Source organism: Ciona intestinalis, chromosome 13 (assembly GCF_000224145.3).
Source record: "Ciona intestinalis chromosome 13, KH, whole genome shotgun sequence".
Taxonomy (NCBI): domain Eukaryota; kingdom Metazoa; phylum Chordata; class Ascidiacea; order Phlebobranchia; family Cionidae; genus Ciona; species Ciona intestinalis.
This window is the reverse complement of record NC_020178.2, coordinates 196,638-220,704: the sequence shown is the minus strand read 5'-3', so window position 1 is coordinate 220,704 and position 24,067 is coordinate 196,638. Positions and strand designations below refer to the sequence as shown.

Below are 24,067 nucleotides of genomic sequence, written 5' to 3'. Positions count from 1 at the left end.
TGTTGTTTTGCCCAAGAATACATGCACCCACAATGGTAGCAGCATTGAGCATTGAACCTAGTACCGTATGCTTACAATGCAAGTGGCTAACCACTTGTGTCATACAAAAGTTTCAGAAACGATACTAAATATTGTTTTTATTTATACAGGTTTATACAATCGCCCGATTACACGCAGTCATTATCGAAACAGACTGGATCCTACCATGGTGGTGTACAATACAGAAAAAATAATATATCATCCAGATTTTGATGATATATCCCTAGACAATGATATTGCTCTGGTAATATTAAGAACATACACCTCATGCTCACTATTGAGTTATAACATGGGTGTCCTCTTATACACCAGACAAACACGTTGTATTCCTACACCTCATGCTCACTGTCAAGTTATAACATGGGTGTCTTCATATACACAAGACAAACATGGTGTATTCATACACCTCATGCTCACTGTCAAGTTATAACATGGGTGTCTTCTTATACACCAGACACACATGGTGTATTCCTACACCTCTTGCTCACAAAGTTATCTAAACACTATTATTTCTCCAGGTTAAACTTGGCCAGCAAGTAAAACTAGACCCCACAAAGACAAGTTGGATAAATGTTCCCAACACATTTGGTTGGGTCAATTTCACAGATTACATCAGACCTGTATGTTTACCTTGCATGCCAAACAATTGCTTGAACAGTTATTTGAGAACGAAAGGAAGAATTCCAGCCAATTCAAATCAAAAGCAAATCTGTGACATTGAAAGTATGTGTAACTAACTTGTTCTACATATATGTACTATCTTAATGAATGTACCTGCTTTGGAAATTTGTTATAACACGGGTGTTCTGTTTCATACACCTCCTGTCTGCTTACAAGTTAACACGAATATAACTGCGTGGGTGATTATCATTTTGAGATTTTTATTTTGTATATACATATGGCTGAAAATTTAAAGGGACAGCCACTAAGGGAGAATTTGGACAAATCAAAAGGGATTGCTGTGTTGAAGCAATTGCCGTTGAATTTCTTGACCAAGGACACATTTACAGAAATAGTAGCAGGGTTGAGCCTTGTACCCTGTATCCTTAGGCAAAGTCATGCAGACTATTGTACAACCATGTTTTATTCAAACTGTCAATATAATTTTTTGTTGTTTTGAATTTAACATTTTTTAGGTTGTAAGAACTAAATTTTGCCCTTGAGTTTTGGGTTTTACACAGCAAAGAATTAAACTTGTTACGATTTTCAGCCGCAGCAGTTTTGGATGTGTCAAACAACCAGAATATTGCAGTCGTAACCGGTTTTGGGCATGAAAATGAGAGATCTCACAATGACCTAAAATTGAATGCTTCTGCGACTTTAAAGCAAGGAGTTCTTAAGCTTATGCCACATGCAACGTAAACGTTTTTTTTATATTTTCAATGAATAAATGTAACCTATTTATCTTTTCAATGGCGGGGCAACCACTTGTTTGGACACCTCGTGCACGTTTGTGAGTTAAAATGTATAGTTGATATATACTCTATCATTTTAAACTGTGCCAACACTGCCAAGAGTTAAAGGTTCAAGGCTCGTTGCTGCTACCATTGTGGGTGTATATGTCCTTGGTCAAGAAACTAAACAGCTGTCCTTGGTCAAGAAACTAAACTATTGCTTTAACCCAGTTGTCACTAATGTTGTGTAAAGTAATACAGAATAAAACACCCACAAAGTTGCATACAAGGTAACTTGTAATCGGGCACGAGGTGTATGAAACAAAACACCAGTGTTATAACGACTGTCGTAAAAAATTTGTTTTAACATTTTTGCTTTTAAGGTGTCGAGACTTTACTAATCAATGGGGGACCGACCTCACACAACGAATGGTTTGTGCGCCAAGTGCAAATGATACAGTTGGTACAGATGCATGCAAAGGAGACAGTGGTGGACCTTTAATAAGAGAGGTAATATAAACATCGTAAGCAGGCACAAGGTGTATAAAACATAACACCCATGTTATAATGTCTATCATTTTTCGGCCACGCGAGGATAAAGCAAGTTAGATTTATTTATTCATATATTCATATTTAATATTTTTTACATTCTATTCTGTATTGGTGAAGTTTTACGGCAAGGCAGTCTATAGATGTTTGGATTTAGGCAAGAGAGAACCTGTAACACAATGGCTAGCGTGTTTTCCTCCAACCCAGAGGTTACAGGTTCAAGGCTTGTCGCTGCTACCATTGTTGGTGTATAGGTCACTAAACGAACATTTCCAACATAATTGTCCCTAATAGGTTGTCTAAACTGTCGAAGAAACGCAAAAAAAATTAAAGAAATCATAATGTCTAAATTACATATGTGGTTACTCGTAAGCGGGCATAAGGTGTATGAAACAGAACACCGGTGTTATAACAACTATCATTACCCCAAAATGCGAGAATAAATAGGTTACATTTGCTAATCCAGTTATCCCATGTTATAGTTATATGATGAGAACACAAGAAAAAGCTGTTGGATTCAAATGGGTATAGTAAGCTGGGGATATGGGTGTGGGAAGAAGACCATGGTAAATGGAGTAAACCGTTTCAGGCCTGGAATTTTTACCAAGCTGCCTTTGTTTATGGCATGGGTGAACCAAACCATGGAAGCTAACTAACTATAGCAGGATCTCTGTATTGCTACGCAGTGTTTATAGCAGCTTTTAATCGCGTTTAGGTATATAATGTGTACAAAGTTCATGTTATTGGCTGGATTTGTAACATTTTGCAGTATGTTTTACACATAACAATTGTGTTCTGTTTTTTTGTGAAGTATAACAAGTGTTTGCTACCGTTGTGGGCGTATATGTGTCATAACGCAAGTAACTTTGCTCAGCAATTGCTCCAACCCAGTGGTCACTAATGGGTTTTCCAAATTATGAACAATACCGAAACTAGAAGCACCCACAAAGTTACATAAATAGTAACTCGTAAGCTAGCATGAGGTGTATGAAACAGAACATCGTGTTATAACGGCTGTCGTTTTCCGGCCACATGAGGATAAAGCAAGTTACATGTAAACACATATGTGTGTATTATTGTGCTGTATTTATACACGCTTTAATTTTTTACTGATTTTTACAAAACTTTTAAAGATAAATACTCGTAAAACTTTTATAGTTCATAAATTATGGACACACATATTCTGTATTAATCTATTACTTTGTGTTATTATTATGATTAACCTGTGTAAATAATCATGAAATAAAAAAAATAACAATCCAAATTTTTGGCAAGAATTTTTCAACCAAAATATAGCAGTTTTAGCTTCCAAAACGACTTTTAAAAGTTACAATATATATATAAACCCAAATAGTCTTAAAGGCACATTATTCCTATAGTACAGCACACCATAGACATAAAATTTGAAAAGCAACACAGTTTTTGAACTGGCACTCGTGAAGAATTCTCTGGTACATAGCAGAATAGGCTGGTCTAATCTAAAACAAACGTTTTAAAAATTTAGTTGTCAGTCGATTCCAGTTTGTGGGGGTCTTTTAATACGCAATAACTTCTGTACTGGACGTTCGGCCTTTTTAAGTTTAACAGCCACGTTCTTTGACTGACGCTTTTTCTCACACCTTGCTGTTGATTTCCGTCTCTACTTGGTTGAAATAATAAGCTTATTAACCAGACTTTTAACCAACGCTTTTTCTAACACCTTTTATTGATAGCGTCTTTTAACCAACGTTTTCTAACAACTGTGTTTTGCTGTCGATTTCTTTCGCTTTGTTCATTAAATTACATGATTTCTGCTTCGTTTACTATCCTCGCAAACTGCAAGGTCTTACACCGCATGCACGCTGGTCAGCTGCTAAAATTCTCTACGTTTTTGCCATTTAAACGTATAGTATTGTGTAGTAAGATGGATACCGCGAGCACAAAATATTTTAACTATCATAAATTTCGCGAATTCGACCCTGATCTGGTGTTCATAGAGTTGAACGATTCTTGTAAAGAAATAGAGTAAGGATCTGGTGCTACGAAAACGTAACAGACAAAAATCCAGTCCAACCAATTTAACAATAAAATATAAATATTTCGCCTAAATGACAACGACAGTCAAAATATATATATATCTTTCTAACACATTATATATACAACTAGTTAATACAAGAACAATAAATCAATTATTTGTCTAAGGGTTATTAAAAAAGCGGGTATGAAAAACATGCCTTGAAAATGTCATGATTTTACTGCATATGATTAACTGCAATACTGAATTGAATACAGGTATTTATAATTCTTCTTTGCTAGCATGGACATCTTCCCAAATTGAAGACGTTTCTGTGTCACTAAAGTAGTTAATTTGACCTGAAAAAATATGATTGAATGAATGTAACTTGTTTATCCTCACATGGCAGTGCAATGACAGTCGTTATAATACCGGTGTTTTGTTTCATACACCTTGTGCCCGCTTACGTGTTACATGTATGTTACTTTTGAAAGTGAATATTATTACTTTTTTTACACAAAGGTAGCAGCGACGAGCCTTGAACCTATTACCTCTGGGTTAGAGGCAGGCGCGCTAACCACTACGCCAGACATATATACCGATACCTGTGTAATGAGTTGGGTATATCAATAAAGGATTCACTGAAAATGCTTTTAGATCTCTTTTCTCAAAAGGCGTCATATATTTTTCTCTAAAATGAAAATTAAATAAAAAAAATTGAAAACAAAATTTTTTTTAAAATATTGTAGCAAATTAAACAATTACTTGGAAAATGAGCAAAATATCTAAAATTTTTAGTAAAATTATAACTTAGCTATATGTATTGCTCGAAAAGTATATTTAACTATAGTCAAATATACACTGATATCCTATAAAGTACTGTGGGGTAAGATCCCGTTAGAACATAAATTCTATGTTTTATGTTTTTAACAACTAACAACGCTCTTTTAGAGTCGTGAGGATACGGTTATATAATTCTGTAAATATTCTTTGTTTGCTATCAAATACTCTTATATAAATATACCCTATTTACAGTAGGGTGGGAGAAGACGGAACACCTTTAGCACATAATATCCAAATATCCTGATCGCGTTCTAAACAATTAACAACGGTGTATAGGAGTCGTGAGGATACGGTTTTAAAATCCTTTGTTTACTACCAAACGGGAAAATGGAAAAAAAGATGTCCCATCTACCCCCACCTTACTATATTATATTATAAAACTACATACTTACATTGGGTGTTTGTTGAACATAATGGGCAGATATTCATCGACTGGCACCATTCTATGTAGGGGCTTGCCAGCAAGTAGTTTTTGAGCACCAGAATTGGACAAAATGTATGCAAGTGTCCAGTATGAATAGTCTGCCTCAACTAAAAGGGGGCAGTCTGGAACAGATTTTTCTGGTTCTTTTATCTGCATTCGTTTTCGGCCGATATATCTAAAAAGATTTTCTTGTTGTATGTTAATATATATGTGGTATTGGTAGTTTTTTTAGTGTTTATATAACATGAGTGTTTTTTTAAGTTTTAGATACATATGGTGTATTCATACACCTCATGCTCACTGTCGAGTTATAACATGGGTGTTTTTTTATTCATACACCTCATGCTCACTGTCAAGTTATACTTAAAAAATTATTAATTTAAAAAAAAATTAATACCATTTTTCATAGTAAATTAAACATAAAAAATTTACAAATAAAGTTACATTAAATCCCATTCCAATTTAGCATCTTCAATTTCTTGCATTACATTTTTCAATCTTCTATTAAAAGAAATCTCAAATCTTAAATCATCCTCAAAAACAATAACTTGGTCCAATTTATTTTTAACCACCTGTAAAAAAAAATTGCTTTTTTAGAAGTTATTCTTTGTTTATTACTAAATGGGACGAGAAAATTGAACGAAAACATGAACTATCTTACTCCACCCTATTAATACTCATGCTCACTGTTAAGTTATAACATGGGTGTCGTCTTATACACCAGACACACATGGTGTATTCATACAACTCATGCTTACTGTTGAGTTATAACATGGGTGTCTTATTATACACCAGACACACATGGTGTATTCATACACCTCATGCTCACTGTCAAGAAACCAAACGTACCTCTTGCCAAATAAAGTAGTGAGACAGAAAACAGCCAATTTCCCCACGAGTTAAAGTTCGTTCTCTATAAGGATCTACATAACCAGGCAACATGTCGATTCCCATGTGTTTCAAATACGTTGTGTTTAAAGTCCTGTATGAATAAATGAATGAATGAATGTAACTTGTTTATACTTGTGGTTGTGGTAGGGTAATGATAGTTGTTATAACACGGGTGTTTTGTTTCATACACCTCGTGCCCTATTAGTGACCACTATATTTTATTACTGTAGTAAACCAAAAGTATATTGTATTAAATTAACTTTTTTATAGGAGTTCTATACGGGTGAGGTCCTACAGCGTGGCATGCTATGGGACCTGAGATTTAGACCAGAGTTGTTCCATTACCCCAACATTGTATATGCACGTTCTATTCTATACGGGTGAGGTCCTACAGTGAGTCATGCCATGGGACCTGAGATTTAGGTCAGAGTTGGCCCATTACCCCAACACCCAGGGTGCTTAGTGACCACTGGGTTGGAGCAATGCTTATTTATTAACGAAACAGGGGGCCATGAGTGTTAAGTGTCTCTAAAAGGGCCACAAACCCTAAAATTTACGAAACGGTAATTTATGCAAAAAAAAAATTAAATAAAAAAATTTACTTGCTGTCCACAGCTTTAAAGTGTGTAAACTCAATTCCTTGCAATTCAAGAGCTTTAGACATTCTGTAGTATCTGTCTTCCCTTCTTTCCAAATTGATCATAAAAATCTAAAAAAAGTTTGTTTTTCTAAAAAAATAAAACCTAATATTTTTTTAATGATAATTTTTTTAAAGAAAGTCTAAATTTTGTTTGAAAGGTGTTTAACAAATAACACAAAAAAAATGAATTTATTATTTGAAAACAGTAGTGAAGATCATAATAATTATAAACAACAAAACGAAGGAAATTAGTAGCAAAACGACAGTTGTTAAAACCCACTATTAATGTTATAATTACAAGACAAAAACAATCACCCACAAAGTTACATACGAGGTAACATATAAGCGGGCACGAGGGGTATGAAACAGAACACCCGTGCTATAACGACTGTCGTTTACCAGCCATGCAAGGATAAATAAGTTACATTCATTCAACCAGAAAATAAATAAATAATCACCCGCAAAGTTGCATACGTTGTAACAAATAAGCGGGCACGAGGGGTATGAAACAGAACACCCGTGCTATAACGACTGACGTTTACCAGCCATGCAAGGATAAATAAGTTACAGTCATTCAACCAGAAAATAATCACCCGCAAAGTTACATACGAGGTAACATATAAGCGGGCACAAGGTGTATGAAACAGAACACCTGTGCTATAACGACTGACGTTTACCAGCCATGCGAGGATAAATAAGTTACAGTCATTCAACCAGAAAATAATCACCCGCAAAGTTACATACGAGGTAACATATAAGCGGGCACAAGGTGTATGAAACAGAACACCCGTGTTATAACGACTGTCGTTTTCCCTCTATGCGAGGATAAATAAGTTTCATTCATTCATTACCTTATCAAATCCCAAACTTGTATTGTGAAACACTGGTTTTAAATAATCCACTGGTTGAATTTCAATTCCTATTCCAACAGGTGGCTCAGCTGTAAAATAGAAATAGTATATTGCAGTGTTGCGCTTTTAATTTACTCCACAGTGTTGCCATTAAATTTTTTTTTTAATTTTTACAGTGAGCATGAGGTGTATGAATACACTATGTGTGTCTGGTGTATAAGAAGACACCCATGTTATAACTCAACAGTGAGCATGAGGTGTATGAATACACCATGTGTGTCTGGTGTATAAGAAGACACCCATGTTATAACTCAACAGTGAGCATGAGGTGTATGAATACACTATGTGTGTCTGGTGTATAAGAAGACACCCATGTTATAACTCAACAGTGAGCATGAGGTGTATGAATACACCATGTGTGTCTGGTGTATAAGAAGACACCCATGTTATAACTCAACAGTGAGCATGAGGTGTATGAATACACTATGTGTGTCTGGTGTATAAGAAGACACCCATGCTATAACTCAACAGTGAGCATGAGGTGTATGAATACACCATATGTGTCTGGTGTATAAGAAGACACCCATGTTATAACTCAACAGTGAGCATGAGGTGTATGAATACACTATGTGTGTCTGGTGTATAAGAAGACACCCATGCTATAACTCAACAGTGAGCATGAGGTGTATGAATACACCATGTGTGTCTGGTGTATAAGAAGACACAAATAGGTAAACTTAACAGCGAGCATTTAACATAAACAAAATAAAATAAAAAACAGTAATTATAAAAAAACACAAAATTTTTTATAAGAAATTGTCTGAAATTATTTTAAAATACAAATTGTTAATAAAAAAAATTTGAAAAAAACTTACTCATAATTTCCATTATAAAATGGGTGAATGTTTCAACTTCTTCTCTTAGCGATTGATCGTGTTTTAATGGTATTGGCATACACCCATATATATGTGTGTTGTCGATATATAATGGTATATCTGAAAAAATACAACATTTTATATGGGTGTATAAATACAACATGTGTGTCTGGTGTATAAGAATACACTTATGTTATAACTCGACAGTGAGCATGAGGTGTACATCCAGTCCCAAAATATATAAAAACACCCAAAATTTCTAAAAAAAAAAAGAAAAACAATAATTTTACCTGCTAATTTAGCATGAATCGAAAACACTATTATATCATCTACCAAAAGATAGTAGTCTTCGTGTAACGGCCAAAACCGCAATTTACGTGATTTTCTTGCCACTAAATTGACTAAGAATGTAGAATGTACCATCGGCACCTCGAAAACACCTACAGTTTCTCGATTACGAATTTCAAAGTAGTTGTCAGCTCTTTTATAGTAGCCCTAAAAAATTTTTTTTAATTATGTAATTTTTTTTATGTGTAAGAAATAATAGGAGTTATTTTTTACTTGACAGTGAGCATGAGGTGTATGGATAAATTTGTGTGTCTGGTGTATAAGAAGACACCCGTGTTATAACTCAACAGTGAGCATGAGGTGTATGAATACACCATGTGTGTCTGGTGTATAAGAAGACACCCGTGTTATAACTCAACAGTGAGCATGAGGTGTATGAATACAACATGTGTGTCTGGTGTATAAGAAGACACCCTAGTTATAACTCGACAGTGAGCATGAGGTGTATGAATACTTCTAAACGCAAAAAATACTTACATTTTCATCTTGGTCTGCCCAGAAATTAGCGTAACTTGCTATCGTGGTCAGCATTGGAGCTACAATAGTCAAATCCCTTGATATTAGATGTTGTAACGTATGTGGATTTATTAACATATTATCAGCGTCTAAGTACTGAAAAAAAAAAAAAAAATATATATATAGGCCTATATGTGTATGTATATATATAGTAGGGTGGGGAAAATGGGACACTTTCTCATTGTATTTTTTTGTCTCATTTGGTAGTAAACAAGGGACATTCAAAGAATTATATAACTGTGTCCTCACGATTTACATAGACCGTTGTTGATTGTTTAAAACACGATCAGGATATTATGTGGTGTATGAAACAGAACACCTGTGTTATAACGACTGTCCTTTTCCTGCCACGTGAGAATAAAGTAAGTTACATAAAATTAACAGCAAAATTACCAGTATAAAATCAGACCACATTTTTCTGGCTTTTTCTAATGCCTGCTGTCTTAGTTGCAGCATTTTGATATGTCTTTCTTCAGGCCAGTGTAAATTGCCTTTTTGTTCTTTATAGAACCTAGTAAAAAAATTATTAAAGAGACAAATTTTGTCCAGCGCTGTGGCGCAGTGGTAAGCGCGCCTGCCTCTAAACTAGAGGTAATTGGTTCAAGGCTTAGTGCTGTTACTATTGTGGGCGTATGTGTCCTTGGGCAAGACACTTAACGGCAATCGCTACAACCCAGTGGTCACTGATGGGTTGTTTAAACTATTAAACCATATAAAAATCACCTACAAAGTTACATATATGGTAACTTGTCACTGGGCACGAGGTGTATAAAACAGAACACCCATGTTATAACGACTATTGTTGCCCTGCCAAGCGAGGATGAATAAAATTTATTCATTCAGATTAATTTAATGCAGCAGGTTTTAATCGGGCAAATAAAAATTACCCTTTTTAGCATACATATATACTAATTAAAAATATTTGTACGAAAATATTTATATATATAGTAGGGTGGGGGACGATGGGTCACCTTTTCACTCTATTTTCTTGTGCCATTTAGTAGTAAACAAAGAACATTTAAAGATTTATAAAACTGTATTCTCACGACTCCCATATAATGTTGTTAATTGTTTAAAACATGATCAGGATATTTGGATATTATGTGCTAAATGTGTCCCATCTTCTCCCACTCTGCTATATATATACCTGAAAATTTTTTCATATAAAATAAAATTAGGTATTGTAGTTACCATTCCGTATCTGGTTTTTCAAAAACCAAGTCATGATACTCGTGTTTTACCGTGTTTGTCCATTTTTCCAGAATTTGTGAAGAGTTGTCACTGTTGTGGTCAGTTACTATCCTGTTTAAAAAAATAAGATAGAAAAGCTCATGCTCACTGTCGAGTTATAACATAGGTGTCTTCTTATACACCAGACACACATGGTGTATTCATACACCTCATGCTCACTGTTGAGTTACAACATGGGTGTCTTCTTATACACCAGACACACATGGTGTATTCATACACCTCATGCTCACTGTCGAGTTACAACATGGGTGTCTTCTTATACACCAGACACACATGGTGTATTCATACACCTCATGCTCACTGTCGAGTTATAACATAGGTGTCTTCTTATACACTAGACACACATGGTGTATTCATACACCTCATGCTCACTGTCGAGTTACAACAAAGTGTCAAAAGCGTTATACAAACACTAGCGAACTAAAAACCAAAACAAATATACAAAAACTATCCTTACCAAAGTGAGAGTCTCTTTTTAGGATAATTAAGGTCATACAGACACTTTAAAAAATAGGGCAGTGCGTGTGCCTTATTTCGGACAAAAATCGGGACAAAAACAGTCGGTTCACGCCAGCCAGCGCCTTCAGAATACTTCCAATTTTCGACAGGTACAAAATACTCATTTTTTAACTTTTCTTCTGTCTCTTTAAAAGAGCTGTACTCTTTGGCAAGTATTACATTGTAGCTTAAAAAGAGAACGATAATTTTGTACCGTAATAAGACCATACCAAAAGCGCTAATACTAAACGCTCTGAAAAAAAGAAAATATATTACAAGAATGAAATTTCTTTCGTCTCTGCGGTCACAGTAACGAAGAACAAGAGAGTTTGCAAAAGCGAAAGGCGGGTAGTAACGGTAAAACAACAGTTGTTAAAACACGCTTATTGTTCCACCCTACCAATTTACGGTAAAAATAGAGTTAAACATACTTTCTCAAAATTTTAATTAATACTTTAGTAGCCTATTATAATGTGCACAAATTTTCTGCAGATTATTACTCTAAAAACTTAAAAAAGTCTTGAAAATTGTTTAAATTTCGTTGTTTATATACATAGTACTGCAAAAAAATTATAACTTTAAAAAGGTGTTATACTTTTAAAAAAAGGTAAATTTATAACTTTCAAAAGTATTCGAACTTTTTGTTATAACTTAAAAAAGGTAAAAATATTGGTAATATTTTTATTTTGACTCTTACATATAATATATACACTGTCATACAGTAACAGTTGTACAGTACATTACTTTAAAAAAAGTAAATTGTTGCTAAATTTTCGCTTCGTATAAAAACACTATTATACATTTAAACTGTACTATGTGCTGTTAAAGTCTTATACGGACAAATTTACGTTAAAAAAAGGCTGTATAACGTTCTGCTACAATTTTAAACTGTATAAAACTGTTCAGTTGATACATTGAGTGCAGTCTAGACGCTTTGCGCTGCAGACATCAGACACGTTGGCAAATGGGTCAAAAGAAAAAGTGCTTTTGAAAGAAATAAAAAGGTTCTCTCTAGGGGTATGTCCCTGTGCTATTTACGTACAAAAGTGAGAATCGAAACGGCTGTTTTTTTTATTGGGGCTGTAACTTTATTTAGAACACTATATGGTAAGGTGGGGGGAGATTGGACACCTTTAGCTCTTAATATCCAGATCGTGTTTTAAACAATCAACAGCGGTCTATTAAAGTCGTGAGGATACGGTTTTATAATTTTGTTTACTACCAAATGAGACGAGAAAATATAATGAAAAGGTGTCCCATCTTTCTCTATCGCAATACACAATTGTAAAGCATTATAAAACGAAAATATTGCTACTTTTCACGTTTTTGGATTGCATTTTACTAATGCTCTCCAAGCAAAATAGCAAAACGGCTGTTTTTATTGGGCCATACATTAAGAAACTACACAACTGTATAGCGTTATAAAACTACGATAAACTGCTACTTTTACCTTTTTTAATTGCATTTTACTCATAATTCGTTTAAACTAATGCGCAAGCTGGCACGAGTTATAACACCCGTGTTATAACGACTGTGGTTTTCCAGTCACGCAAGTTACATTTCCAGAGGTACTGGGTTCAAGGCTCGTCGCTGCTACCATTGTGGGCGTATGCGTCCTTGGGCAAGACAGTTAACAGCAATTGCTCCAACCCAGTGGTCACTAATGGGTTATCCAAATCATCAGCCATACATAAAAAACGCCCGGAAAAATCACTCATAAAGTTACATACATGGTAACTCGTAAGCGGGCACGAGGTGTTTTAAACAGAACACCCGTGTTATAATGACTGTCTTTGCCCCGCCATGCAAAGATAAACAAGTTACATTCCTTCATTCATTTAAAATAGGCAAAAAACGCCAGAATTGTATGACAATGCTGTTTTATTCTATAGCGAAATTAAATGCGCGTACGTAACTACAATGTAATAATACATGCTTGTGGCTATAGGGCAGTCAGAAAAAACTTTGTACAATTTTTGGAACACGTGTGTCATTCCAACGGATTGCGTCTAAGTGGCAATTGTCGTCTTATGGCGCGCTGGCTGAAAAAATTGTCCCATCTGAAAAAAAAATTATTATTTTTATAGTAGTTTGGGGTAAGATGGGATTCGTTCTCTTTTCTCGTCCCATTTGGTAGTAAACAAAGAATATTTACAGAATTATATACCGTATCCTCACGACTCTGAAAGAGCGTTTTTAATTTTTTAAAACACGATTAAAGATATGGCGTATGTGTCCTTGGGCAAGACATTTAACAGCAATTGCTTCAACCCAGTGGTCGCTAATGGGTTGTCTAAATTGTCAGCTATACAAAAAACAACCACTTACAAAGTTACATAAGTGGTAACTTGTAAGTAACTAGCTTTATCCTCGCATGGCTGGAAAACGATAGTCGTTATATTAACACGGGTGTTCTGTTTCATACACCTTGTGCCCGCTTACAAGTTACCACGTATGTAACTGCTTTCATTAGTTTAAATTTAAAATCACTTACCAGATAATAGATTGTGTAAATCATCCCTGACAACTGGAACTAATTCATGAAGTCCGATAAAGTCTTGAGCAGTGTATACACGTTCGTTGCTACCAATATTCCCACTCGCGATTTGCTGTAAAAATGCATTTCGTTAAATTTGCAATAAATTTTTCAAAAAAGTAGTTTATTACGAAACTTTTTATACATTTTGCAATTTTTTCTAACATTTTCAAATCAAATAAAAAAACAATTAAAATATTTAGTAACAATTACCCAAAAGAAATTTTTCATAATAAAACCATAACAAAATTTGGGAAAAACATAAAAATATGAAAATTTTACCTGCAATTGTGTAATAGCATGTCTTCTCACGCCAACGGCAAATAAAACAACGTTTTGTCGTCTAGCTGCGTTTGCATTTGCAAGTAAAAGAGTACTGTCTGTTGCCCTGTGCAAAATTTTAATGTATAGTAGGGTGGGGGAAGACAGGACACCTTTAGCACATAATATCCGAATATCCTGATCGTGTTTTAAACAATTAACAACGGAGTTGTGGGGACACAGTTTTATAATTCTTTAAATGCTCTTTGTTTACTACCAAATAGGACGAGAAATAGAATGAAAAGGTGTCCCATCTTCCCCCACCTTACTATATAAATTATCAAGTTATTTTATGTAATGCCTAAACAAGTCAGTCATTTTTCAATTAAAAAAACATCTATTTTATGCAATTTTTGAACAGGCCAAAAATGAAAAAAAAAGTTTTTTTTTTAATTTTCAAAAAAGAGAAAATAGAAAAAGGCGAAACTCACGGTCCATCTGTAACTATGACAATTGCCTTTTTCGTGCATGGGTCAGCAAATCTCTCAGATCCAGCCAAATCAACCCTTACAGCTTGGTTAATAGCACGGGCCGTGTATGTTGTGTACCCATGGTGTCTGATTTTATCCGCTGCCAACTGTACAGTAAAAATACTTTGGTCAAATTTTATAAATACTGTGTATTAAAAATACTTTGGGTAAATTTTATACTGGGTATTAAAAATACTTCGCGTTAAAAATGGACCTTATCCATATAGAATAGAATGTGCATATACAATGTTAGGGTAATGGGCCAACTCTGACCTAAATCCCAGGTCCCATGACATGCCTCACTGTAGGACCTCACCCATATAGAATAGAATGTTTATACTTACGTTAAATCTTATATGTGACGCATATCGTCCCAGTCCTATTTCAGTCTTTAAGTAATTTTGCCTTGATGTTACTCTGTAAAAAATAAAGAATAAAATATCAAGATATTTGGATCAAGACACGATCAAGATATTTGGATAATATATTATCTGCTAGCCTATAAGTGTCCCATTTTACTTCACTCTACTATACCTAAAAAATAAGCCATTTTATGCTATGCCAAAAAATTTCACTCATTACAAATAAACACTTTAAATATATTTAAAAAAAACTTTTTTATACCTGTTTCTAAACCAATGTGAAAATTGCATTATTCCAATTTTCGTTTGACGTAAGTCAAAAGTGGCCGCAATTTGCTTTACAAAATCAATAGAATTTTCGAAATCCAGGGTATTTAAAGATCCAGATCCGTCCAATAGGAACATTAAGTCAAGATTGTATGACCAACAGCCTAAAAAAAAATAATATTAAAAAAATTATCATAATAAACTGTTTTTATTTCAAAAAAAATTATTTTTTTTACAAAAAAATATACTTTTTTTATTATATACCTTTTTAATATAAATGTTATTTTTTTTTTAATGTTTTAAAAACTTTTTGGGAGATAATTTTTATTAATTTTATTATTTTTATATTCATTATAAAACATAACAATTTTTCATTTAAATTATAAACTTTTTTTGTTTACTTTAATGTATAACAACATTATTTATTTTACAGTGGTAAAAACCCTAAATGCAAAAAAAATTATACAAATTCCATTGTGAAACAAAATATTTTTTCCTATAAAAAAATATTACAAAAAAATTGAAATTAATATTTTAAAAATTTTAAAACATTTTTTTTACCGTTTTCGTCTGGTTGGGTGAAATTAGTGTTGCGCGGTGTGCCTGGGAAATAAAGTGTTTAATCTTTGTTTGACTGGAAAATAAATTCACAAAAATAAAAAGGGAACACTTACCATTATCTAAGTCGATATCAATCGCGCTCAAAGCTGTGAAAAAAAAAAAGTTTTGTAAAAAAATTCAAAAATGGTATAGTATTGTGGGGTAAGATAGGACACCTTTAGCACATAACATTCAAATATCCTGACCATGTTTTAAACAATTAACTACGGCCTATAGGAGTCGTGAGGATACGGTTTTATAATTCTTTTAATGTTCTTTGTTTACTACCAAATGGGAGGAAAAAATAGAATGAAAAGATGTCCCATCTTTCCCCACCCTACTATATTTTACTAAAAAACGACTAAAAAACAAAAATCTTACCCAAACATTTTGGCAGTTGCTGGTCTCCTAATAATAATGGCAACAAATTGAACAATTTTTGGGAATAAATCACGAAATTTTGGGCTTCAGAACCAGCCATGCCAAGCTGTTCTATTTCACGACTGTAGTTGCATAAATTCCTCGTGTGCTCTTTCATTAAATTGTTATAACTGGTGTAATAGCTGAAAAAAATTATTTTTTTTAATAAAATAAGTTAAAAAAATTATATAACTTTTTTTTAATCAACTAAATTTTTTAAAAATAGGAAAATAATTATTTTTTTTGACAGTAAGCATGAGGTGTATGAATACACCATGTGTGTCTGGTGTATAAGAAGACACCCATGTTATAACTCAACAGTGAGCATGAGGTGTATGAATACACCATGTGCATAGTACACAATAAAAAAAGCAAAAAATCTTCCAAAAAAAAATATTTCAAAAAATTTAAAAAGTGTTTCCAGATCAAAAACCAACCTGCAAAACTGACTGGAATCACTGGTGGTTAGCATTTGTCTCATTAAAGCCAGTATTTCATTACTTCTTGAGGTAAGGGCTCTAAAATTGCAAGTAATAGGCGCTGAACTGTTTTCAGCTTGCCTTAAAACATCAAAATTGGTTTGCATTTGCCGAATAACTCGTTCAACGCCTATGCTGCTACGAACACAAAAGGAATCGTAATTCGGGGTAAACCGGTTCGTAAAATTGCGGATTCCCTCTTCAAGTGCCTGTAGAAAATGGGACGTTAAGTAGTGTAGCGGTTTTGGTATAATGCTGGACAGTTAAAGGTACAGGGTTCAAAAATTAGAAAAGGTAAAAAAATTTTTTTGGGGGGAGTATTATACTTTTTTGTAGTATGCACATTCATAAATTTCATAATAAAAAAAGGATAAACAAGTTACATTCATTTATAACTTAAAAGCTGGCACGAGGTGCATGAAACAGAACACCCGTGTTATAAAAACGTCATTGCCCCGCCATGCGAGGATAAATAAATAAATAAATAGTAAAATACTTACTGATTGAGCTAGGCGTAAATATATTGGAATTATGTCCGCAATGGTTGGTTTACTTCCTTGTGTACATTCCTTATTAACCGCAGCAATGCATTTGTCATAAAGTTGAATGTTGGTCCTAAAAAAAACATTTTTTAATAAAAAAAAAAAAAATTTAAATTAAAAAAAAATTGAAAAAAATTATTTTTGTGTATTATTTTTTAGAAAATATAAACAAAAATGTGTTTGTAGTGTTTTTTGATTGTTAGGTTTTACTTAAAAATTACAATAACCCACAAAGTTAAATTACAATCACCCCAAAGGTTAAATTACAATCACCCACAAAGTTACATACGTGGTAACTTATAAGCAGGCATGAGGTGTATGAAACAGAACACCTGTGTTATAGCGACTATCATTGCCCCGCCACGCTCGTATAAACAAGTTACATTCATTTATTCATAACTTAAAAGCGGGCATGAGGTGTATGAAACAGAACACCCCTGGTATAATGACTATCATTGTCCCGCCACGCGAGGTTAACAAGTTACATTCATTCATTCAAACAATACCTGCAAATGCTAGTATCCACATATGGATACTCATTGAAAAACAAAGAAGTACAAAGCCATTGTTTTCGGGTCATTTCTCTATAAGTACACCCTGCTTTGAAAGGCACATCTATATTTTTCATGTCAAAAACTGATTTTGGGGGCTGGCATTTGTTTGGTGCAACGCAAGTCCCAAGGGGACTGTAAAAAAGAGATTTTTTTAGTGTGTTTTTGCTAACTGTTGAGTTATAACATGGGTGTCTTCTTATACACCAGACACACATGGTGTATTCATACACCTCATGCTCGCTGTCGAGTTATAACATGGGTGTCTTCTTATACACCAGACACACATGGCGTATTTATACACCTCATGCTCGCTGTCGAGTTATAACATGGGTGTCTTCTTATACACCAGACACACATGGTGTTTTCATACACCTCATGCTCGCTGTTGAGTTATAACATGGGTGTCTTCTTATACACCAGACACACATGGTGTATTCATACACCTCATGCTCACTGTTAAGTTATAACACGGGTGTCTTCTTATACACCAGACACACATGGTGTATTCATACAGCTCATGCTCGCTGTCAAGTTATAACATGGGCATACACCTCATGCTCGCTGTCGAGTTATAACACGAACCTGGCTCTGAAGTTGGTCTTATCGTGCCTGTAACCGGAGGCAACGATGACATCACCGGCGTTGATGATGTCATCGGAATAGTGGATAACGTTATAATTGGTGGCGCGTTGCAGAAATTTTCATCGCAACACTGGGCCCGACAATTTGTGATTTCTTGACTGGCAGCACTGGTATTGGGCAAGAGGCTTTGCAGTAAATCGCAAGTCACAGTGTTGCACGATTCACGGGGTTGACAGGAACCATAGGACAAATCAACTAGAAAAAATATTTATTTTTTAGTTGGAAACACTATTTTTTTAGCAGAAAAATAATAATTTTTAGCTGGAAACACTAATTTTTTTAAGCTGAAAACATTAATTTTTTTAGCTGAAAACACTAATTTTTTTAAGCTGAAAACACTAATTTTTTTAAGCTGAAAACACTCATTTTTTTAAGCTGGAAACACTAAGTTTTTTAGCTGGAAACAATTTTTTTTAGCTGGAAACACCATTTAATAAAATATAATAGCTATAACATGTAAAAAATACTTACATGAATATGATAAGGAACCAGGAATGCTGGCAGAGATTGTGGCGTCTATGCCTAAACATGCGGAACCTATTTCACACTGCGAAACCACTTGGTTGTTACTGTTCACGAATGCACCACTCATTCTAATGCCGAGGTAACAGCTTAGTTGACCTGAAAATTTTGTGTTAAACTTATAGACCTTGTGCTCGCTGTCGAGTAGTACTTGGCAAGCATGGTGTATTTGTATACCTTATGCTCGCTGTCGGGTTATAATATGGGTGTTCTTATACACCAGACACACATGGTGTATTTGTATACCTTATGCTCACTGTTGAGTTATAACATCGGTGTCTTCTTATACACCAGACACACATGGTGTATTCATACACCTCATGCTCACTGTCAAGTTATAACGTAGTATAATACAAATACTCACTTCCAGTGCCTGTAGTAGGACCTGTTGGACCTAAAAATGAAAAAAATATAAATATTTAGAAAAATAACATTGTGGTAATTTGAAAAAAACAGTTTGAAGTTTTTTAAATGAATGAATGTAACTTGTTTATTCTTGTGTGGTGGGGTAATGATAGTTGTTATAACACGGGTGTTCTGTTTCATACACCTTTGTGCCCACAATATAGAATAGACTTATAAAATAGGCCAACTCTGGCCTAAATCTCAGGTTCCAAGGCATGCCTCGCTGTAGGACCTCACCCATATAGAATAGAATGCATATACAATGTTGGAGTAATGGGCCAACTCTGGCCTAAATCCCAGGTCCCATGGCTTGCCTCGCTGTAGGACCTCACCCATATAGAATAGAATGTTCATATACAATGTTGGGGTAACGGGCCAACTCTGACCTAAATCCCAGGTCCCATGGCTTGCCTCGCTGTAGGACCTCACCCATATAGAATAGAATGTTCATATACAATGTTGGGGTAACGGGCCAACTCTGACCTAAATCCCAGGTCCCATGGCTTGCCTCGCTGTAGGACCTCACCCATATAGAATAGAATGTGCATATACAATGTTGGGGTAATGAGCCAACTCTGGTCTAAATTTCAGGTCCCATGGCTTGCCTCACTGTGGGACCTCACCCATATAAAAAACATGCAAAAAAACTTTAAAAAATTTAGCCATAAACGCATACTAGGCAAAGGTATTGTAGTAGCTGTATCATCATTGCATAAGGCCCCAGAACAGCAGTTAATTTGGCAGCGTGAAAAAGTAACATTTACGGGCGACTGCAAACCAGAAACAGCATTCCGCATAGAATCGCATGTTAGGAAACCGCACGTCACAGCTGGTATGCACCCCCCATATACAACATCAACTGTAAAAAAAATGTTAGATTTTTAAAAAATTTTTTTGGGGAGGGGTAAAAAAATTGTTTGTTTTTTTTTTAAAAAAAAGACTCTCAAAAAATATTTTTCTTAATTTTTGTTATAAAAATTTAAATACAATTTAATATTAAAAAATTTTTTTTACTAATTTTTAATTTTTTTTGTAATTTTTTTTACCTGCTATATTTTGTGGAGACCCAAACTGCTGGGTTAATGTTGTAGCTTTCATTAAAACACATTTTGATTCGGGTGGACAGAACGACTCTCTTTTACTGTTTAAAACTGTCATGCCCAGCGCTGATGACTTTAATGTGTCATAGCAAGAGGTTGAAAATTCTAAAAAAAAAATTTAATAAATTTTTTTAGGTAAATTTAAAAAAAAAAATTAAAAACAAGAATTTGAAAATTCTAAAAAAAAATGTTTATAATAATTTTTTTAGGTAAATTTTTGAATAAAAAAAATTTGAAAGTCCTAAAAAATTAAGAGTATGTTATACCTACTGTCATTACCCTACCACTCAAGTATAAACAAGTTACATTCATTCATTCAGCCAAAAAAACAATCACCCACAAAGTTACATACATGGTAACTCGTAAGCGGGCACGAGGTGTATAAAACACAACACCTGTGTTATAACGACTGTCTTTACCCTGCCACACAAGTATAAACAAGTTACATTCATTCATTTACTATAAAGTTACATATGTGGTAACTCATAAGCGGGCACAAGGTGTATGAAACAGAACACCTGTGTTAAAAGCTAGGATAAACAAGTTACATTCATCCATAAATACCTGTCGAGCTCGGAGCAGCAGTTGTTACACCAGGGCCACTATCATCGTTACATAAATCATCAGAACAGCATGTTGCACTACACGATGTAAAATTGAACGAAATAGGAGCAGAAATTCCATATATTGCAGTACGTAGACTGTCACATGTTGTTGCCTCGCATGATAACGCAGGCACGCATGCACCATAGGTGATTTCTGTAAAAAAAGAAGAAAAAATAAAAAAATTTTTTCGATATTTTTAATTTTTTTTTGTAATTTTTTTTATCAAAGGTGATTTCTGTAAAAAAAATAACTTTTTTTTCTTTTTTTCGTAGTTTTTATCCAAGATTTCTTTATGTTTTTGAAAACGCATTAAATTTTTACCTATTTTTGTTATAAAATTGACTAAAAACACATTTTTTAAACGACAATTTTAAAAAAGCAGTTGAACAATTTTTCTGTTTTTTATAAAAACTGTTTAAAAATGCATTGTTAAAATTCATTTTTTTTTTAAAAAAGGGCAAAAAGATACCCTATTAATAGAGTATATACATATACTTAAAATATTTAAAAAAATCAAAAATTTACCAGTTTATTTCTATTTTATAAAAATATGAATAATTTTTACCTGTTAAAGGTCCAGAGCCTATTGCTGAAACTTGTGTAGTAGCTCGTATCAGTGAGCATTTAGAATACTCCCCACAAGTCGTTACTGTTTTGTTGTTAATGCCATATACTCCACTGGTTTGTGCCTTCAGAATGCTATAACAAGTGCTAACGAATTCTGAAAAAAATGTAAATTTTTTGTAAATTTTTTTGTAATTTTTTTGTAATTTTTTTTTATAATTTTTTTGTAATTTTTTTTTTATGAATTTTTTTGTTGTTTTTTTTCGAAAAAAAAAGTAGTACTGTGGGGTAAGATGGATACCGTTAGCACATAATATCTCATATTTTCTAATCGGTATTTTATATAATTCTGTAAATGTCTTTGTTAACTACCAAATGGGACTTAGAGAACGAAAAGTGTCCCATCTTACCCCAACTTTTGACAATAATCATATAAATGTTAATTTATACTTTTAAATATATTAAATTTTTTTTAACAAAAACTTTACCAACAAAATTATCAAAAAGTAATTTTTATTATAGCATATTATTGTGTTTTTTTTAAATATTTAATTTTTTTTTGTTAAATAAATAAAAAAAATAAATACCTGAGTCAGGTCCTGTAGTAGGCAGAGTAGAACCAGCTAAAAAAATACAAAAAATATAACAAATAAACAAAAATATATTGATTGTTAACCAATTTATAAAAAATACTAAAATAAACAAAAATTACAAATTTTATTTAAAATGAATAAATTAAAATTTACCAATTTATACAAAATATAAAAGAAACAAAAATTTACCGCTAGTTAAAAAAATAAACCAAAATTTTATAAAAAATATAATAAATAAACAAAAATTGGCCGATTTTATAAAAAATAAAATAAATAAACAAAAAAATACCAATTTTATAAGTTCCGTTAAAGCCTCTGTAATTTGTCGAAGAATCCGAGAAAAATCTCAAGTAGAGGGCGCCAAACGTGGACGTAAATGTAGAATTTGCCGGAAGATTATCGTTTAGTCGAGTCAGCATCGGTGAGTCAGCGTTATTGCCGTCGCGAATCTTAAAAAGGTTAAAATTATTTTTTAAATTTTTTGAACAAAATTTTTTGTATTTTTTTAAATTTGTTACATATTTTAAATATTAAATTGAAAATAGTATTAAAGTTAGTGTTAAAGTTTGAAATAATATTGCATTCTGTGCTAAAAACCTATACTTTTTGATAAATGCAAAAAAAGCAAAAAGAAATTTATATACATATATTTAAAATTATTTTTGGGCAAATTTAAAATTAAAATTTTTTTTTTTTTTCGTTATTTTATAAAATTTAAAGTAAGAAAAAATAAATACTAACTTCTAAATGATCACAGCACGCTTCTACTCTAAAATCATGAATATGGAGTTCGACTTGTGTGTTGGGAGTAGGTGCTTTTATCAGCCAATGACAATTCATGTTAGGGGGGTGGTCATCGGGGTAATTAGGGGTCAATATTTGCGCAGGGGTCGAGCTAGCATACGAGGTAAACCCACAAGAAGAAAGTAATCTCTCATTTTCAGCTGAAAAATTTTTTTAAATAACTTAAAATTAGAAAGTTGTTTAATTTAACAAAATTATGTTTTAGAATTTTTTGGTATGAAAACTATTTTTTTTTGGCAATTTTGGGTAGAATTTTGTAAAATTTACACTAAAATTGAGTTAAAAAGAGCAGCAAATACATAAAATAAACCTGTGTGACTGTGTTAAAACGAGAATTTTATTTTAAAATACAGTAACAAATGAATGTAACTTATTTATCCTCGCGTGGCGACGACAGTTTTTAAAACACATGTGTTCTGTTTCAAACACCTCGTGTATGCTTATATACAGACAATTTAGACAACCCATAAGTGACCACTGGGTTAAAGCAATAAAAAAAACTATCACAACCTTGAAATAAAACACCTAAAAACTAGCAGCAACGGGCCTTAAACCCAGTACCTTACTACTCCAATAAAATTTACCTGTTACGACGCTTATATCTGCTTTGAAACCACGTTTTGGGACAGACGTGTCGCTTGTCATTGTAATATATAATCTACCAGTTGTAGAAGTATATAGTAACGGTTCATTGATACTGGAGTATTTAAGTGTCGCTATAATACGTCCGTTTTGGCCGTCACGAATCTAAAAAAAAAATTTTTTTGTTTAAATGAAATAAAAAAGAAATACTGTAAGTATTTTGAAAAGACCTCATGCTCACTGTCGAGTTATAACATGGCTTTCTTCTTATACACCAGACACACATGGTGTATCCATACACCCCATGCTCACTGTCAAAACAATTTTACAAAAAAAAATACAAATTTTTTTCACACATTTCTAAAAATAAATTTTAAATAAAAAATTTCAAATAAAAATTTTAAAATATTTATGAAATTAAAATTATATTAAAATTTCGTAAATTTTTTTTATTGAAAATACCTCTAGTTTGTCGCAACACTGCTCCATTTCCATATCAGTAATATTTATTAATAACTGTTTTCCTGCATTTCCGATTAACGACCTTGTACAAGATAGACTGTTGGCGGTAATTAATGCGGTCGTT

The 24,067-nt window shown here is 33.2% G+C and overlaps 3 protein-coding genes across 6 annotated transcripts in view; 1 reads left to right on the top strand and 2 right to left on the bottom strand.

Moving 5' to 3' along the window:
• Positions 1-3,242, top strand: part of bf-1 (complement factor B-1) — a gene marked incomplete in the record, with an annotated part of 12,617 nt that extends 9,375 nt beyond the window's left edge. The window contains 5 exon segments of the mRNA NM_001032801.1: positions 150-283; positions 558-762; positions 1,250-1,397; positions 1,817-1,943; positions 2,465-3,242. Of these exon segments, the coding sequence (NP_001027973.1) occupies positions 150-283; positions 558-762; positions 1,250-1,397; positions 1,817-1,943; positions 2,465-2,638 (788 nt within the window).
• A 904-nt stretch (positions 3,243-4,146) lies between these two features.
• Positions 4,147-11,386, bottom strand: LOC100183994 (procollagen galactosyltransferase 1). Of its 3 annotated transcripts, XM_002129846.4 has the most exons (13): positions 11,072-11,386; positions 10,555-10,665; positions 9,757-9,874; positions 9,325-9,459; positions 8,790-8,994; positions 8,500-8,619; positions 7,625-7,713; positions 6,736-6,842; positions 6,092-6,224; positions 5,687-5,814; positions 5,211-5,417; positions 4,581-4,666; positions 4,151-4,334 (listed from the first exon to the last, which is right to left on the bottom strand). In XM_002129846.4, exons 1-13 carry the CDS (start codon positions 11,338-11,340, stop codon positions 4,258-4,260), a joined length of 1,785 nt encoding a protein of 594 aa, XP_002129882.1. In that variant the 5' UTR covers positions 11,341-11,386; the 3' UTR covers positions 4,151-4,257. The 3 variants fall into 3 exon arrangements, with proteins under 3 accessions (XP_026693085.1, XP_002129882.1, XP_018670213.1); XM_026837284.1 differs by lacking the exon at positions 4,581-4,666 and having other exon boundaries at positions 4,147-4,334; XM_018814668.2 differs by lacking the exons at positions 4,151-4,334; positions 4,581-4,666 and having other exon boundaries at positions 5,207-5,417.
• A 1,589-nt stretch (positions 11,387-12,975) lies between these two features.
• Positions 12,976-24,026, bottom strand: LOC100181621. 2 transcript variants are annotated; one of them, XM_004226762.3, is made up of 24 exons: positions 23,944-24,026; positions 23,484-23,646; positions 22,837-23,039; positions 22,385-22,544; positions 22,090-22,125; positions 21,504-21,659; positions 20,897-21,091; positions 20,279-20,437; positions 19,909-20,091; positions 19,192-19,221; positions 18,777-18,926; positions 18,246-18,500; positions 17,616-17,795; positions 17,068-17,182; positions 16,526-16,776; positions 16,050-16,231; positions 15,743-15,775; positions 15,630-15,671; positions 15,064-15,232; positions 14,784-14,856; positions 14,401-14,546; positions 13,931-14,036; positions 13,607-13,721; positions 12,976-13,172 (listed from the first exon to the last, which is right to left on the bottom strand). In XM_004226762.3, exons 1-13 carry the CDS (start codon positions 23,974-23,976, stop codon positions 17,734-17,736), a joined length of 1,785 nt encoding a protein of 594 aa, XP_004226810.2. In that variant the 5' UTR covers positions 23,977-24,026; the 3' UTR covers positions 12,976-13,172; positions 13,607-13,721; positions 13,931-14,036; positions 14,401-14,546; positions 14,784-14,856; positions 15,064-15,232; positions 15,630-15,671; positions 15,743-15,775; positions 16,050-16,231; positions 16,526-16,776; positions 17,068-17,182; positions 17,616-17,733. The 2 variants fall into 2 exon arrangements, with proteins under 2 accessions (XP_004226810.2, XP_026693090.1); XM_026837289.1 differs by lacking the exons at positions 12,976-13,172; positions 13,607-13,721; positions 13,931-14,036; ... (7 more) ...; positions 17,068-17,182; positions 17,616-17,795 and adding an exon at positions 18,061-18,106 and having other exon boundaries at positions 18,215-18,500.
• Between the last annotated feature and the right edge of the window lie 41 nt (positions 24,027-24,067).

Excerpts from the sequence above, each read along its gene's own strand:
- LOC100183994 (XM_002129846.4), bottom strand. The coding sequence starts at position 11,340 with ATGGTCTTATTACGGTACAAAATTATCGTTCTCTTTTTAAGCTACAAT. Across the intron at positions 8,620-8,789 it reads GATTCATGCTAAATTAGCAG|ATATACCATTATATATCGAC; the intron begins GTAAAATTATTG and ends GTATTTTTTCAG. Across the intron at positions 6,843-7,624 it reads CAAGTTTGGGATTTGATAAG|ATTTTTATGATCAATTTGGA; the intron begins GTAATGAATGAA and ends AACTTTTTTTAG.
- LOC100181621 (XM_026837289.1), bottom strand. The coding sequence starts at position 23,976 with ATGGAAATGGAGCAGTGTTGCGACAAACTAGAG. Across the intron at positions 21,092-21,503 it reads AGGCTCTGGACCTTTAACAG|AAATCACCTATGGTGCATGC; the intron begins GTAAAAATTATT and ends CTTTTTTTACAG. Across the intron at positions 19,222-19,908 it reads TACTACAATACCTTTGCCTA|GTCCAACAGGTCCTACTACA; the intron begins GTATGCGTTTAT and ends TTTCATTTTTAG.